Genomic DNA, 16,661 nt, shown 5'->3' on the forward strand with positions numbered 1-16,661 from the left:
AGCCATTTTGCACTTGGCCAGTCTCATGATTAGGCGACTGTATTTACTTTTACCAACGGCCTTGTCATAGTGAAAACACCGGTTCCCCTTGAATCACCGAAATTAAGCGCTCTCGGGCTTGGCTACCACTTGAACGGGTGACTGTCTGGGTCTTCCGAGTGCTGTTGGCAAGCGGCTGCACTCAGCGTTTATCAATCCATTTGAGCAGCTACCTGACTCAGAAGTACTGGCTTCAGTCACGAAAACTAACAACGGCGGGAGAGCGGTATGCTGACCACACGCCCCTCCATATCCATATGCAATGGCGCCTACTAACTGAGGATGAGACAGCGGTCAGTCTGTACCGTTAGGCCTTACAACGCCTGTTTGGAGTTAAGATTTTTTTATATTCCCTTTCGCTTGCTTCATTTTGTGCAGTTTTACTTTTTCTACTTTCGTCAGCTAAATTAAATATCTCCTGTCTTATCCAAGCATTTCTACTGCGCCCTCTCGTTTTATCTATTTAATCCTACGGCGCCTGAACCACGTCATCTCTGAAGCTTATCCATTCTTCTGATGTATTCCTTTCCCCCTGTTTCCGTCAATCGTTGCCCATGTTCCTTCTCAGACTCTCAACAACCTCAGTTCTTTCAATTTATCCAGTACCCGTCTACTTAGCTTCCTACTTTTTGCAATTTCTTCAGTTTTAATCTTCAGTTCATAATCATTAAATATGGTTATAGTCAACATCTGCCCCTGGAAATATGTTGCAGTAGGACGTACAAAATTTAGAAAAATCGATTTTTCAAAAATAGGGCTGTTTCGTAGCGCACATCTTCCTGAATAGTTTGATGTATAAAACATATATATTTGAGAGATAAAGACACGTTATTTGGTCTTAAGTGTACCAAGATGCAGCGCCACATCCCTTTGCACATCAATCTTCTGTAAGTGTATTTCGCTCTGTAGAATTCAATGTATATATTTGCGACATCAAACCTACATTCAGGGACCTTGCAAATGAAAACGTATTGAAGAAATGTCTTCATGGCGGTACCCAAAACCCAAATGAAAGTATTAACCAATGTATAAGGGAAAGATTGCCAAAAACCGGTTTTGTGGGAAGAAATGCAGTTGCTATTGGTGTTTTCTTATTCAATATTAAGCCTACTTTTGTGGGTGGTGGCTGTATGTCTGTCTAGGCTACTAGGATGTCTGTTATTCATAGTAGCTTACCTGCATTTCTATTTTCATACTCAGTAGTACGCTAACTCTTGCATTACCCCTGTTTATAACCCTGTACTCACCTAACCTGAAGTTCTGTTCTATCTGCCGTAGCATTTTACTAACTCTCACCATGCGTACCTTCAAGCTATCCGTCTCGATTTTTAAATTCTACTACCTACCTAACCTATTAAGGGATTAACATTGTGCACTCGGACCCATGTAATGCCAGGTTTGTTTCTCCTGATGTCGACGTCCTCCTGAGTAGTCCCCATCTATAAGTCTGAATGGAAGAGTATTCTACCTCGAATATTTTACCCATGAGAGTGCCATCACCACTCGATCATGTAGTAGAGGTTCATGCCCTTGGAAAGAATCACAGCTGTAATTTCCCCTTGCTTTCGGCCAATCATATGAGCAGCACAGTAAGGCCAGGCTGGTTGTGTAATACGGCCAAATTAGTTAATCGTCGAGACTGTTTCCCCTGCAACTATTGAAACGGCTGCTGCCCCAGTTCATGAACCATACCTTTTGACCTCTCAGCAGGCACCCCTCTGCTGAGTTTGCACCTACAGTACAACTATTTGTAACGTTGGGGCATGCAAGCCACCCCACCTCATGAAGCTCAATTGTTCATGGGTTGTGGGCGGTCAGATGTGGGTTACAAGTCCAGTGTCCAATCTTTAATAACTGCAGAAGGGACAAGGTAATCACAAAGTAATTGTTTCGTATAGTGAGGCTCACAAAAAAAACACAACATTACATATATGGTTTACTCCATTTGCTGAGTGTGAATTACTTGACTTCAGCTGTATTAGGTGTAGATCTACCACCCAATACTGACATTTTACAATTTGTGTCAGAGTGGGACTCTAACCCTGATTTTCCGCTTATGCGAATGGTCACCTTAACCTCCTCAAAGCCCGCATCTCGCGGTCGTGCGGTAGCGTTCTCGCTTCCCACGCCCGGGTTCCCGGGTTCGATTCCCGGCGGGGTCAGGGATTTTCTCTGCCTCGTGATGGCTGGGTGTTGTGTGATGTCCTTAGGTTAGTTAGGTTTAAGTAGTTCTAAGTTCTATGGGACTGATGACCTAAGATGTTAAGTTCCATAGTGCTCAGAGCCATTTGAACCATTTTGAACCTCCTCAAATATCAGCGCACGCTCCCTGGACTGACCCGAACTTCCACATGTCAAATTGTCCACATCCTTACAACGCCATCCGCTAAATCCATCAACAAATTCATGTTTGGATGCGTCCGAGATACGTGCACGGTTAGCCGAAGTGGTTAATGCGACCGACCGTGACAAGTGGGAAATACTGGTTCGGGCCCCCGGCCAGCACTAATTTTCAATCGTCGCTATTGAGATCTATACCTAATACAGCTGATATACGTAACTCACAGAAAGCGAATTAATTTCGAAGTATTTCATACAGCTGTGGATCATCAACAGTGTCTGTTATTTGAGACACTAGGTATGCACATGACAATAAGTATACCGGTCCATATTCGTTGTCTCATTCACCCTGTGCAGGAATCCAACTAATGTTGTGAGCATTAGGTGTTGAGTTTAGTGGACGACGATATAAGGATGTTGACCGTGTGACATACGGAAAGTTGTGTCGGTCATGACGACGTGCACGGATATCCGATAAACAGGAAACCGGGGTTCTAGTTCTGATCCAGCACAAGATTTTTATCTGTCACTAGCTCGATACCTAATACAGCTGATGTCACGTAATTCACAGTGAGCGAGTTAATTAAAAAGTATTTGCTACAGCTGTGGTTTGGTTGGTTGATTTGGGGGAGGAGCCAAACAGTGAGATAATCGATCCCATCAGATTAGGGAAAGATGCAGTCGTGCCCTTTCGAAGGGACCATCCCGCCATTTGCCTGAAGTGATTTAGGAAAATTGCGGAAAACCTAAATCAGGTTGGCCGGACGTCAGCCCCACGAATGCAAGACCAGCGTGCTAAGCACTGTCCTTTCTCGCTTGGTGATACAGCCGTGGATCGACAACAATGTCTGTTATTTCAGACGCGCATGTAAATTTATTCCAGTATTTTTCAGGCATGCGTCCATTATATGTTGATGTTCGGACATATTGATATATCTGGAACGTACATCTGAAAACTGAGGGAATATTCTGTCTGCCACTGAGGGAATATTCTACCCGCCAGCAAAACTTCAGCAGTCCAGTATGTTCACATGTTTTCATGTACCATCACACCGAGACCAATGACTTCACAGAATGTATCGGCATGTGAACAAATCATTTCTTAGTATTTTAGTTCCTTGCAGAAATACCTACAGAGCTGTATTAAAACTTGGATTTGAATGTCATCTGGACTGTTACCAAAACGCCTAGCGCAACCAAGACTGTGAATTCTTAACTACATAGGCTGTTTTTATATAACACACATTTCTCACCCTCATCTAACAACCCTAGGTGTCTTACAAACTCTGAATTTTGTCCAGTGTTAGTAAAACATAAATGTATCGAGCTCGGTGTCCACAAGTTCTCATACGCACCCCTATGGCTTGGGCTAGGGATTTCTTTATCCTGAAGTAATTTTCTCTAAGGCAGTAAGTCAGATATGTTCCAAGTTTGGTTGACGTTGCATCAGGCATTCCAGAACTTTCGTCAATGTGACATTTACGTTAATGCATGTGCCTCTATGTTGTTCCAGTCTTATAAGTAAAAACATTCAACAGCCGAGATCGTATAAATATTACTTTACTTAAAACAAATGGTTATGAGAGACTTTGCTGTCACCTTCAGGTCTTAGTAATTATTTTGTTATGAAACGTGTTCATTTTACGCTGGACCTCACGCCAAGTTTTAATGTGGATAAAAATCAGCACATTATAAAAGGTTTGTCATAACTAAAATATTTAAAAACATGACGCACCTTGTACAAATGGCCATGTGTACCATATATCGCTCACAGATGCTTGCTGCGTTACAAAAACATGCTGTTCTTTTATCCTTATGAAAACTTGGCGTGAGGTCCAGGGCAAAATGAAGATGTTTCATAACAAAATTTCTTTAAGACCGGAAGATGACAGCAAAGCCTGTCGGAGAAAGTTGTTTTAAACAAAGAAATATTTGTGTGATCTCGGCTGCAGAATGTTTTTAGGAACTAAAGCAGATCGGTACTTTGGTCTTCTGAAAATGAGAAAACTCAGTTTAAGTAAGAGATCAGAAACCTGACTACTTTTTATTTATTGAAAATAAACTGCAGAGCTATACTACAAGATCTGAAAATAGGTTAGTGGAGATGAAAGAGGAGTTACATAAAATAAAATGGGATACTTCATGGAGATCAAATGATGTCGAAACAGGTAGACCACAGAAAGGAATAGAACATGGAGGAATGTCTACTTTAGCCATTATTATAAAAAGACAGCATTATAGATATTCTAGAACTCTCAGGTACTTCTTTTAAACAGTAAAGAAAAGACATACCTTGGAAATCATTCACCTGCAGTTAGTTACAGAAAGCATTAATGCCAGAAAAATTCAGTGGTGTATAACAGTAGGGGATTTTAATGAGAAATTAATAAAAAAGGGACGGGATGATTCTTAAGGGGAATCTTTGGGTTCTATGCTAGAAATTACAGATCTTACATTAGTGGAATATGATATGATAATATCGTCAAGAAAACGGAAATCAAAATGAAAATGGAATGCCTACAACAAAAACATTATGCATGATGTGACTGTCTTTTCCCAGTTTAGAATTTCAAGTGATCACTGACTAACGACGGCCATAGACAAAACACAACCTTATGAAGCACTAAATCAAAAATAATTATTAGCTCCACATGCGAACAACAACGCTCTTTTTTAAAAAGAAAAATCGCACCACGAAGGAATTATCGGACTGGGACCGAAATCAGTAGATGTGATGTACATAAACAGATAAACGAATGTAATTTCAGAAAAATTGCATGATTTTTTTCAAGAGAAACAGCTTCAAAAATTGAGCAAATCAGTAACACGTAGATCCCCCTGCGGCCCTTACGCAAGCAGTTATTCGGCTTGACACTGACTAACAGAGTTATTCGATGTCCTTCGGAAGATCATCGTGCCAAATTCTGTCCTACTGGCGCATTAGATCTTCAAAATTCCGAGCTGGTTCGAGAGCCCCTGCCCTTCACGCTCCAAACGTTCTCGATTGGAGAGAAATCCGGGGATCTCGCTGGTCAAGCACGAAGGAAATGGAAGCCTATCTTGCTGAAATGCAAGCCTAGGATGGCTGCCACGAAGGGAACTGTAGAACGGAGAGTACGAAATCGCCGACGTACCGCTGTGCTGTAAGGGTGCAGTGGATGACAACCAAAGGGGTTCTGCTGTGAAAACAAATGGCACCCTAAACAATCACTCCTGGTTATCAGACCGTATGGCGAGTGACAGGTTGGTATACCAATGCTATCATGGTCTTCTCCACACACGTCTTTGCTGGTCATCGGGGTTCAGTCCGAAGTGGGACTAAAGACAATTTTACTATCGTCGCCATACGCCCGACAGGCAGGGGTGATTGTCTGGGATGTCATTTCTTTTCACAGCAGGACCCCTTTGGTTGTCATCTGCGGCCCTCTTACAGGACAGTGATACTTCTACAATATTCATATTCCTTCGTGGACTGGCCCTTCTTTTTGTCTTCGAGTGTACATAAAATTGAATAAGTTCAGTAACGTAGAAAATGAAATATTAGGAACAAGACGGAAGGTGCACTTACTAAACAAAGGTGGTTAGGAAAACAGCGTAATATGATGCAGGTATGAATAAACGAAAGTAAATGTTTGAACGGAAAGAGTCAGTTATTAAACAAGAGACGAGAATCTCAAGCGGAGGATAATCGCAACATGATAAATTAAACAGAATTAGTTGACAAGATACACTGAAAATGTTCATGGAAACATGACTGAAATCAGTGACAATATGATGAAAACAAAACAGAAATATCATACTTCATCCATTTAAGTACCACATGGCACAGTAATAAGACCACAGTAAAAATTGTAGCAGCATTCCAGAATTTCGTTAAAAGTTTGCGTCGCTCAAAAGATGAATCGGAAACACAAACAGGTGATAAGGCGCACATTGATCTTCTGGAACTTATTAGTTTTATAAACTGATTCGAGGTGTGAAAAAAGTCAAATTACCTGGAAGTGATGGTTTTTCAACAGATAACATAATCAGGGAGTAAAATACTACACTAGGAACTTCTAAATTGTTTGTGGCGTATCTGTTGATGAAAAAGTTTCCAAAAACTGGAACGATGTTCTAATGCTTCTGCTTCATGAACCAGTAAACTGAAAGTCGTAAAAATACGAATAACAAAGAGCATGAATTAAAAGCTTTTGATGCAGAAGTTCTAGAATTAAAAACCGAGATGATTACCTAATGGAATGTAGGCACATGAAAGGCAGTTCTGACGTTGAAGGTGATGAATGAGTTTTTTCGCTATTTTCTCGAAAACTGACATGTTGAGAACCGTGGCAATAATACTATAAGGCCAAAGAAACTGGCATAGGCACGCGCATTCAACTACAGAGATATGTAAATAGGCAGAATACGGCGCTGCGGTTGGCAACAATGGTCTTGTGCAATTATTAGATCGGTTACTGCTGCTAAAATGGCAAGTTGTTGGTCAAGATTTAAGTGAGTTTGAATATGGAAGTATAGTCGGCGCACGAGCGATGGGACACAGCATCTTCGAGGTAGCGATGAAGTGAGGATTTTCCCGTACAACCATTTCACGAGTGTACCGTGAATATCAGGAATCCTGTAAAACGCAAAATCTCTGACATCGCTGCCGTAGGAAAAAGATCCTTCAAGAACGGGACCAACGATGACTGAAGAGTATCGTTCAACGTGACAGAAGTGCAACCCTTCCGCAAATTGATGCAGATTTAATGCTGGAGAATCGACGTCAGCGTGCGAACCATTCAACGAAACATCATCGATATGGCCTTTCGGACCCGAAGACCCACTCGTGTACCCTTGATGACTGCACGACACAAAGCTTTACCCCTCTCCTGGGTTTGTCAACACCGACATTGGGCTGCTTATGACTGGAAACATGTTGCCCAGTCGGACGAGTCTCGTTTCAAAATGTATCGAGCGGATGGACGTGTATGGGTATGGAGACAACCTCATGAATTCATGGACCCTGCATGTCGGCAGGGGACTGTTCAAGCTGCTGAAGGCTCTGTAAGGGTGTGGGGCGTGTGCAGTTGGAGTCATATGAGACCCAGTGGCTCCAGGAACACTCCTCTGTGTTCAAACACTTCCGCTGGCCACCAAACTCCCCAAACATGGAACTTTATTGAGCATAACTGTGATGCCTTCTAACGTGCTATTCAGAAGAGACTTCGACCCCCTCGTACTCTTACGTATTTATGACCAGCCCTGCAGGATTCATGGCGTCAATTCCCTCCATCACTACTTCAGATATTATTCGAGTCCATCCCATGACGTGTTGCAGCATTTCTGCAAGCTCGGGGGGGGGGGGGGGGGTATACGATATTAAGCAAGTGTGCAAATTTCTTTGGCTCTTCAATGTAATAGATACAGGAAACAGCGTTACAGATCCATATTCAGATAGTTGTTACACGTCTGATATCGGTTTTCTGCACTTGGATAGACATACCGCTCTTTGTGTATCATCACCCTGAGCCGCGTATTACGAGCTCAACTTTTCCATGCATCGCGAAAATTTTCTGCATCCATATTGTTTGAGCGTGTTTTCTCAAGTCATCTACTCACCTTCTATCACGTCATTTCTCAAGTCTTATCTTGCCTCTTCAAATGGAGCAAAGAACGTCGTTGATCCATCTACCACTCATTCACCAGACCCATCTCTTTCATTTTCATCTTACAATTACGTCTCCCGCTGCATTATCTTACCGCTTCCATTTCGTTTATTTTCCTGCCTGTGATTGTAAATATGAATTCAAAAGTTGAGGGCAACCCAACGAGTAATGTGTTATTATGTGCGTACGTTTAGGATGAACAACAAAATCCCAGAAATGTTTTTTCTACGTTTTGTAACAAAGATATGTTCATTAAGTAGGGTTACTACTGCATGGCATGCTTACAGATGGTTCCTGGGCTAGATCTGTTTTGGTCTCCGTACAAAACTACGTGCAGTTAGAAACATTTTTTTGCGATCTGTGTATAGCGCACTGTGTACCAAATCCAGAAAAATAAAAAGAGTCTTTGATAGTGAGGTCATAATTTACAGTGCTGATGTTGTCATGGAGAAATAGTTACTCGACTTCTAGCTAAGATTAGTAGTAATAACAGACAATTAATCTTGTACGGGTTCTTGTTGAGGTTTCGTAGTTCTTAATTACATTCCATTTGCCCTTGTGCTTTTACGTACCTGTTGTTGATGAAATGTCTGCAGCATCTTCACTGCCGCTTGGCTCACGGATCGTACAGCGCCGACGCATTTTTAATAAGCTGACATGATGCAAAATGAAAGGGTTATTTGGGGTAGCCCATAAATGACGTCACATCGTTCGCTAAGTGAGGAAATGGTGTAGGTGGCAACACATTAATATACACAGGCATAAGGTGTAAACAAATTTAATTATAATACACATTACAAAACTGTTAATTCCAATCCAAAAAATAAGTTGTAATCAAATATAATTTCAAAAATACCTGTGTATAATTATGCTATGCAACATTCTCATTTTTTTTCATTTCACACACATAGGTATCTTAAACAGTAGTTTTGGATGTGTGTACATCCAGTTCTATATACCATGCAAATGAGAAGTGTCAATGTAAAAAGCGTTGCATTAGCACAAAGTAACATTTATTATATCCATGCCCATAAAAGCGAGGGAACTTTCAAATCGGGATGTCCGTATGAGGCTAACCGCAATACGTAAGCGTGTACTCCTCGTGTTACAAATCGCACGCAGCCGAGTGAGTTTTCGTCTCGTATAAAAAGGGTCGGTCGCCCACAGTACCTCTGTCGACGGTACATTAATAACAAAATCGTATCAACTGCGACAGTTAAAGTTAATGTACACCTCGGTGTTGGGCGGTCACAAGCAGTAATTACTTTCCAATCAGAAACATCCATGGATGTGTTTTATGCCATAGCTGCTAAACCACTGCTTTACTGGCATCTTGAACGGTGTATTTTCCACGTTTTATGCAGTCCCCTGCTACTGGAGAAGCTTTAGGACGAACCAATTCTTTCTGAATTTCCATCGGAATTACATTTATCTGCACGTCGTCAGACTCTTGACGCGAAGGCAAAACTCATGCATTTTTTAACGGTTCCAGAATCAGAATCGTCTCTTCCATTTTAAAAGGTAAAGTCATAGCTTTGGCACAGGTACTTCAGTTTGGCTCCGAAGACACACAAACACACTCAAAGTTTTAAGGATGGTCGCCAAACGTGTGCCACCAGGATACGTGGAACAAAATTTCCTATTTTCTTAGTTTATCGTTATTTTTATTAGACATTATCAAACGAAACTTCAATGTCTGCATCAAACAACAACAAAAAATACTCGGTTCACGACTTTACAAGGTTCTAGACGAAAAACAATCGCTCCAGCGGATTATGAAATCTTTTATAAACTGCTAAGTATCAAGACTTTCCGAAACAACTTGTGGCTCTGTCGTAACTAAGAAATTAACAAACCGATAGAAAACTGATTTTAACATGTGCAGCAAGAATACGATCTGCCTCTTCACAAATTACAGTTAACAGTAATGAAATAAATTCGCAGTGAACCAAAACCAATGGATGTCCCAAGCTTGCAGGCAGTCACATCAAGCACAGAGGCCGCACATCAACTTGCTGGTGTATAAACAGTCTAAGTAACATTGACAAACTCATTAAGTTTCTGTAGTTTTCTGTCGTCTAGTCCTTCCTTTGTACTTCACACATTTGGTTTTAACAGTGTGTTCTGTTACATTGTATGGTACCTGATGTGCATACTCAAAAACTCGTGCAGTTTTCAAGCAATGTAGTGAATGTAATTGTTAAAGTAATGTGTTTCCATCAGTTACATAAAAGTTGCTATTTAAAGCTGATGACGTCATTCATGTCACTGCCCCTTTATGATAAGGAATATGTTGCTAGGTGGTAAAATGATGAAATATTAAAGACAAAACATAGTTATTAGTCTTTGTTATTTCATTCTCTATTATGGGTGTAATATGAAAACCTATTTTCTAACAATGAATAGAAGAACATTACTGGTAAGCCAAGATGTCTGGTTAGGCTCATAAAAAGACTGCTGTTAGTTGGGCTGAATTTCTCAGATTTGTTTACAATATATTTTGCGGGATAACAAACAGCAGCTTAGTAAGTTTCTTTCTTTTTTGTACACTCAGGTGCCCCACGTTTCTGCACTGTACCCTATCTCCCCATCAAACACAATATCACTCAGTTTCTTTGCAACATGACACTTCATTTTATTAAAATAATACATCTCATTCATAATAGATAATATTTATACTCATAATTTCAAATTAATGTGTGCATACGAATAGGTGATGAGTTACAATCAGTTACAAGACCAATATCTTTAAGCGAACGTTAGCGCATCGGTGCTCGTATCGACGTAAAGTTAGTGTAGGTTTACTGAAAAATGTAAATACAGGTAGTGACAATTTTAGAAATGAAATTTCCATCCTTGACATTGGCTTCTGAAGAAGAGTACTGGATGAGCCCCTACGAAAACAAACAATTGGCAAAAATTATTTTACTATAGCACAACATATCTGCCACCTTGCAGTGCTTTTAAGTTACAACTCTTTTCATGAAAATAATTCAGAATTTTCGTGAGGTAGAGTGGCAGTAATGTTTTTGTACTTTTCTTTCAAATAATGGAAAAGAACACACACATTCAGAGTTCTATTACAATATAGTCATTGGCAGACTTTTCAACTCCATTTGGCAAGGATTTTGACATTACATTTTTGTGTTTCTGTTTTTTTTGCAAAATTTTTCATATTGGAAGTTTAAATTGACACTGCCATGCCACTAAAGCAGACTTGAGATTTTTTTTCCATTTTTTCGCTTATGTAATACTTTGCTTTTAAATTTGTCTGCTGCACTAGAAACAATGAAGCACGTGCAATTTGCCTGCACAATACTAGATTTAAACTACCATGTTTCCATTGTTATACAAAGAAATATATGTCTACAATAAAACATCATAGCATCATACCATTGAGTGACAATTACATTTAGGTTCTATGTCATTCTCGTTGCGTTACCAGTTTTTTTTTTCAAAATAAATGTTGACAGTGTGCCAAATATTCAATACAGTGCTTTTTTTAAATCTTTTCGACACAGATTACACATATTATGTTTTTCCCCAAAAAATGTACGTTTAAACAGGAAAAATCTCCACGAATTATATGCCGAGCCTGTGCTGCTTACAATTACAATAATGACAACAATAACGACAATGTGAGAATGAGACTGCACTTTTTTTTAAACCACTCTGCACGTGTCGATCACTCGCATAGCAGATCTGAATCATTGTTAAGCACTGGTACAAAAAAAAAGAAAAGTTTACCAATAAAGAACACCTATCATTTCCCTTAGTAACCCCTCTTAGGAAATACATTTTCAGTATTCTTGCTACCAAAACATCTGGACTGCATGCCGCGAAACATACCGTTAATGTTGGTGGGTTAAATAACAACACAAAGAAAAGGATACATTTTGAGATCAAGAGTATAACATAAAACACTGCAAGGGAACGGCTGCTGCAATAAAGCAGCCGCTTCCCACAACATACAGACCGACATCATAGTCTTGGCCACTGTGACGGACACTCGCTCGCACCCCGCGCCGTATGTCAACATCAGCAAGGATTTGCTTCATCCGCGTAAGTCAACTGGCTCCCGTCACAGTGTGCGTTGCATGGCGAGGAATAAGCTGCACCTCTCTAACTGATTTAGTAACATACAACGTAGAAACTATACATACGGTTAAACACATTATAAAGACACACACACTCACTCATGTACGTTCCTTGTCAGCAACAAACAGCATCTCTCTTCTCTGAAAGCAATTAATGCGAGGCTCGGCCCTGGCAAAATCTATACTAGTTCACGAACGAGGATGCCCCGTCAGTTAACACTTCCTATTAGGTCATGCCCTCCCCCTTCCAGAGCACACGCCGGTATTGCTGAAGACGACAAAAAAAGCGTAAAAAAAGAAAGACTTCTTGGGAAGATTATTTACAAATAATCAGTCTGCGTTCAAAAAAAAAAAAAAAAAAAAAAAAAAAGAGTAAGCAACTTGACACCCTCCAACTTTGTACTAAACGAGAGAAAAATACTCGCGCAAGCGCAATGCCAGCGTAAGATATTAGGTACCGCACCGTAACCACATAATCATGTTACGTAAAAAAGTACTGGATAATGACACAACAAAAAAGCAATGAATCGCTGCATTTATTATCATTATTATTATTTTTACAAGTCCACATATGTAACAGCTTCAATCGCTGGCTGGTAGCCTGATCCACTTGTATGTAGAAACGAATAGTCTTACCGCGACACAGTACCAGAGTCAGAACACAAATTGCTCGTCCACAGCCAGCTTTCGGAGAAGTCGTCCACTCCATGGTCACGAGCTGTGATTGGCTCCTTTGGGATTGCGAGACGTAGAGGCAATGATGCACTCAACAAAGCAAACAACAGTCCCAATGGTAGCACTGACTAGTTTGTGCACATATTAAGATACACTTGTATTACAGGTCAGACTAATGTACATTGTCACCTCGCAGCAGAAGAGCTGATCACAGGAAATGTGCACGCGTATAGGTTAGTGACGATGTGAAGGGAAAAGAAGCGAAGAGGGAGCAGACGACATGGAGTGCCTTTAAAACGCTGAAACTGTTGAACTATGGAAGGAGTGACACGACGCTGACCGAGGTGGGAGTAAGATGCACAACCCAAAGGTGGATAGGCAAAGTACGTCATGCTAACGTCATGCAAAAATGTCTCACCAATTAAAAATTTCTGCGATAGTGTGCATAATCTATCGAGGTTCCATTTAAACTTCATTCTGTTCTTTTCCCAACAGAACTGAAATTACGGTTATTAAAATAACACAATCGCATAAATCATTTGGGCGAAAGAAGGCTGATTAAAAATATTCAGGGTTCAAAAATGGGAAAACTACTTGAGTATTTTTTTTAAAGGACGTTGCGCATAGAAATGTTTAAAAGTAAAATAGGCTAACAGAATTAGGTATAGAGAAGAACAGAAGAGGGGAAGAAAAGCGATGAGAATGAGGAAAACATCTTGGCTGCAGTGAAGAGTCGTCGAAGGAAAGATTGGAAGAGTAAAGAGGAGAAAGAAGATTTGCAATGGTGTATTATATGGCAAACGGGAAATGTCAGCAGCGACGAGTCGAATAAATGTCATGAGAGAGATATACGAAAAAATGAGAAAAGTGAGTGAATAAAAAATAAATACGCATAGGGTATACAAAGCAGATTATTTCGCAAAAAAAAAAGAAGCAATGGAATTCACACCAGGCACGGATTCGCGCAAACTGTTCTGTGACTGAATACAGGCCAACGACTGATGTCGGACGAGTATGCCACTATCATTTCAGTGCCCCTAGAACTTTAGCGAGTAACGAAATACTGTTTGTAGAAAAATAAGAATAGAGAAGCTCTATTTTCTCTCTTTGTCTGTCCCGTTCACCGATGTAAACACAGCAGTGTTCCGTGTTCACCTTGCTGAGCAAGAGATGGCTGCAAGCGAGGTGGTAATTGCAAGCAAAAGGTACAAAGTCTGTACGGTGATACTGGCGTCAATAGTGGCTATTTATCAGGCACATAGCTAATTTCTTTGCCTTTCTCTGACCAGTCAAATTCAACAGATAAAAACGGAGTGAAAGCCACGGCCGAAACGTTATATTCACAGAGCGCTGCTGACGGAGAAAGAGGGGGCGGGGGGAGAAAGGGGGACGAGAGCAGGGAAGAAATACTAACGACCCGCTGTGGGTCGATCTCAGGACCTCTGGAATTGGAATCAACAGGTTACTTATGCAATTCCCAACACAAATGCCTCGAAGTGAACGACCTATATCTCCAGAAGCTTTGGATCCAATTTACTTCTGACCCGGCAGTTCGGAGACGTAACGTTGTACTAATCAAACGGCAAATTCACGTAAAATTACCTCTGACTCACATCAGTTACACACGGAGAAATAAATTCACAGCGACATTGGTGTGTGTGTGTCTCTCTCTCTCCCTGTCATGTGGCAGGAACACACCAGTCGTCTAGAGCTGAAATTTATTTATATATAAGCCGGTGGTAGCAACTACAAACAACTGCCGCACACAAGACGTAAACAGAAAAACATAAACAAACAAATAAACGAATAAACGAAAGACGCGCCCGCAATGCGACGAACGGCAATGAGATCTAGCCGGTTGGACGCCGGCGATGCAGTCCAGACAAAACTCAAGTCCCTCCCCCCCACCCCCCACCCTACCCCCAAAAGAAAATCCCCACCCTTCCCCATCACACAGGTCAGCCCGCAGCCCAGTACGCTGAGTGCTGCCAACTAAAAGCAGTAGCATTAGCTCGTTTACGTGTATACTAAGGCTCATAACGTGTAACTCAATACAGCAATAATCATAATAACCACAATAATTATAATAATTATAATATAATGATAATAGTATTTATAACATTTTTCCTTTTTTATTTGCATAGAATAGCATTAAACGTAAATCTCTTCGCACTCTAGCTTAGTTCGTTACCCACTCTCATAATTTTTTTTTCCCATCTCGTGTACAAAGTCGCTTCACATTAATAACTAAAGAATTAACTCGTTAAACATAAAACAGAAAAAGAAAGGCCATTTGCTACATCCTTTCGGGCTGATAACAGCCCACAACTCTCTTTTCTAAACAAAAAAATGCGCTCTTGCGGGAGGAAAAAATAAAATAAAAATAAAACAAAGGCTGGAATTGCACCACACAACCGCATCGCAAAACAGGAAGATGCTTCATCTCTTCCTCAGCGCGTACACACTTTCTGTCACGTTCAAAATACCAAGCCATTTTATTTTATTTATTTTTAAAAAAACGTCCATGTGTTTTATCTATTATGTTAGAATTATATTTCATGTATATATCCTGTATTATATATATATATATATTTATTTATATTTGTGTTTGTGTGTGTTTTGTGTGTGTGTATATATATATATAATTTGTTTTTCCGTGTTGTACAGTTTGTTTGTACGGTCCCTGCCGCTTGGCAGCGCTGGCGGCGGCGTCGTCGTCGTCGTCGTCGTCGACGTCTTGGTCGTCGTGGCCGGCCTACCAGCAGAAGACGGACAGCTCGCCCCCACGGTCTCCTCCGTGCCTCCACGCCGTCACCGCTCGCGCCTTCAGCTGCAACAAGTTACACGGAACGTGTAAGTAACGAACACGTGACAACAACTCGAAACAACAGGAAAAAAGTAAATTTCATTTGTACACGACCCACAAAGCTGAAAACCTTAAGGGATATTACATAAACTCAAGGTGGAGGGGGAGAAAGGGAAGGGAAGGAGCTGATGATAGCAGCTGCATCGGGTCTTTATGCAGAATCGACGTGGACGAATGAAAATATGTACCGGATCGGGGCTCGAACCCAGCATCTCCGCTTACTAGGCAGCTGTGTTAACCAATGCCCCATCCAGACGCAGTGTTTATCGCAAATGCACAGACTATCTCGGAACGCTCCCCGGGTCTGCAGCTCGTGGTCTAGTGGCTAGCGTTGCTGCCTCGAGGTTCCGGGTTCGATTCCCAGCCGGGTTGGGGATTTTCTCTGCCCGGGGACAGGGTGTCTGTGTTGTCCTCATCATTCGTGACAGTGGCTAGACTGAATTGTGTAAAAATTGGACTGTGCAAAAATTGGGACTTTGTACGGGCGCTGATGACACAAACCAAACATCATCATCACCATCATCAACGATCCCCGGCAGACCCACATTCCCACCTAGCGCCAACTATCTATCCTCCAGTCCCCGCTGATGTTCTCCAAGCTCACTAAATTTAGATTAGATCGAAAGATATTCTGCATCTGCTCTGAATGTTGTGAATTCACTGCCCGTGGATGTGGTTCAATTATGTGAATGGATATTGTTAATCCTTCTAAACCACAAGGGGTAAGGTGTCACAAAACTGATACAGTTATGCGGCCATTGTTTAGAAACAGTTAGTCGTTTTTCCATTAGAAATTTCACTTTGGAGGTAAAAATCAGTTCTGACAGAGAGCGCTTTCGGACTCAAAATAAATATACAGACGATCTTAGAACATTGCCCACATCCAAGCAAATATTGACTATGTACCCAGGCCGGCCGGAGTGGCCGTGCGGTTCTAGGCGCTACAGTCTGGAGCCGAGCGACCGCTACGGTCGCAGGTTCCGATCCTGCCTCGGG

The 16,661-nt window shown here is 41.1% G+C and overlaps 1 protein-coding gene across 1 annotated transcript in view; it reads right to left on the bottom strand.

The window, feature by feature from the left end:
• Positions 1–14,911: 14,911 nt before the first annotated feature.
• Positions 14,912–16,661, bottom strand: part of LOC124803420 — a 909,999-nt gene continuing 908,249 nt past the window's right edge. Inside the window, exon 7 of the mRNA XM_047264603.1 lies at positions 14,912–15,629. Within this exon, the coding sequence (XP_047120559.1) occupies positions 15,555–15,629 (75 nt within the window). The 3' untranslated portion in view covers positions 14,912–15,554. The remainder of the gene's footprint in view (positions 15,630–16,661) is intronic.

The sequence above is a fragment of the Schistocerca piceifrons genome, chromosome 6, assembly GCF_021461385.2.
Source record: "Schistocerca piceifrons isolate TAMUIC-IGC-003096 chromosome 6, iqSchPice1.1, whole genome shotgun sequence".
NCBI lineage: Eukaryota > Metazoa > Arthropoda > Insecta > Orthoptera > Acrididae > Schistocerca > Schistocerca piceifrons.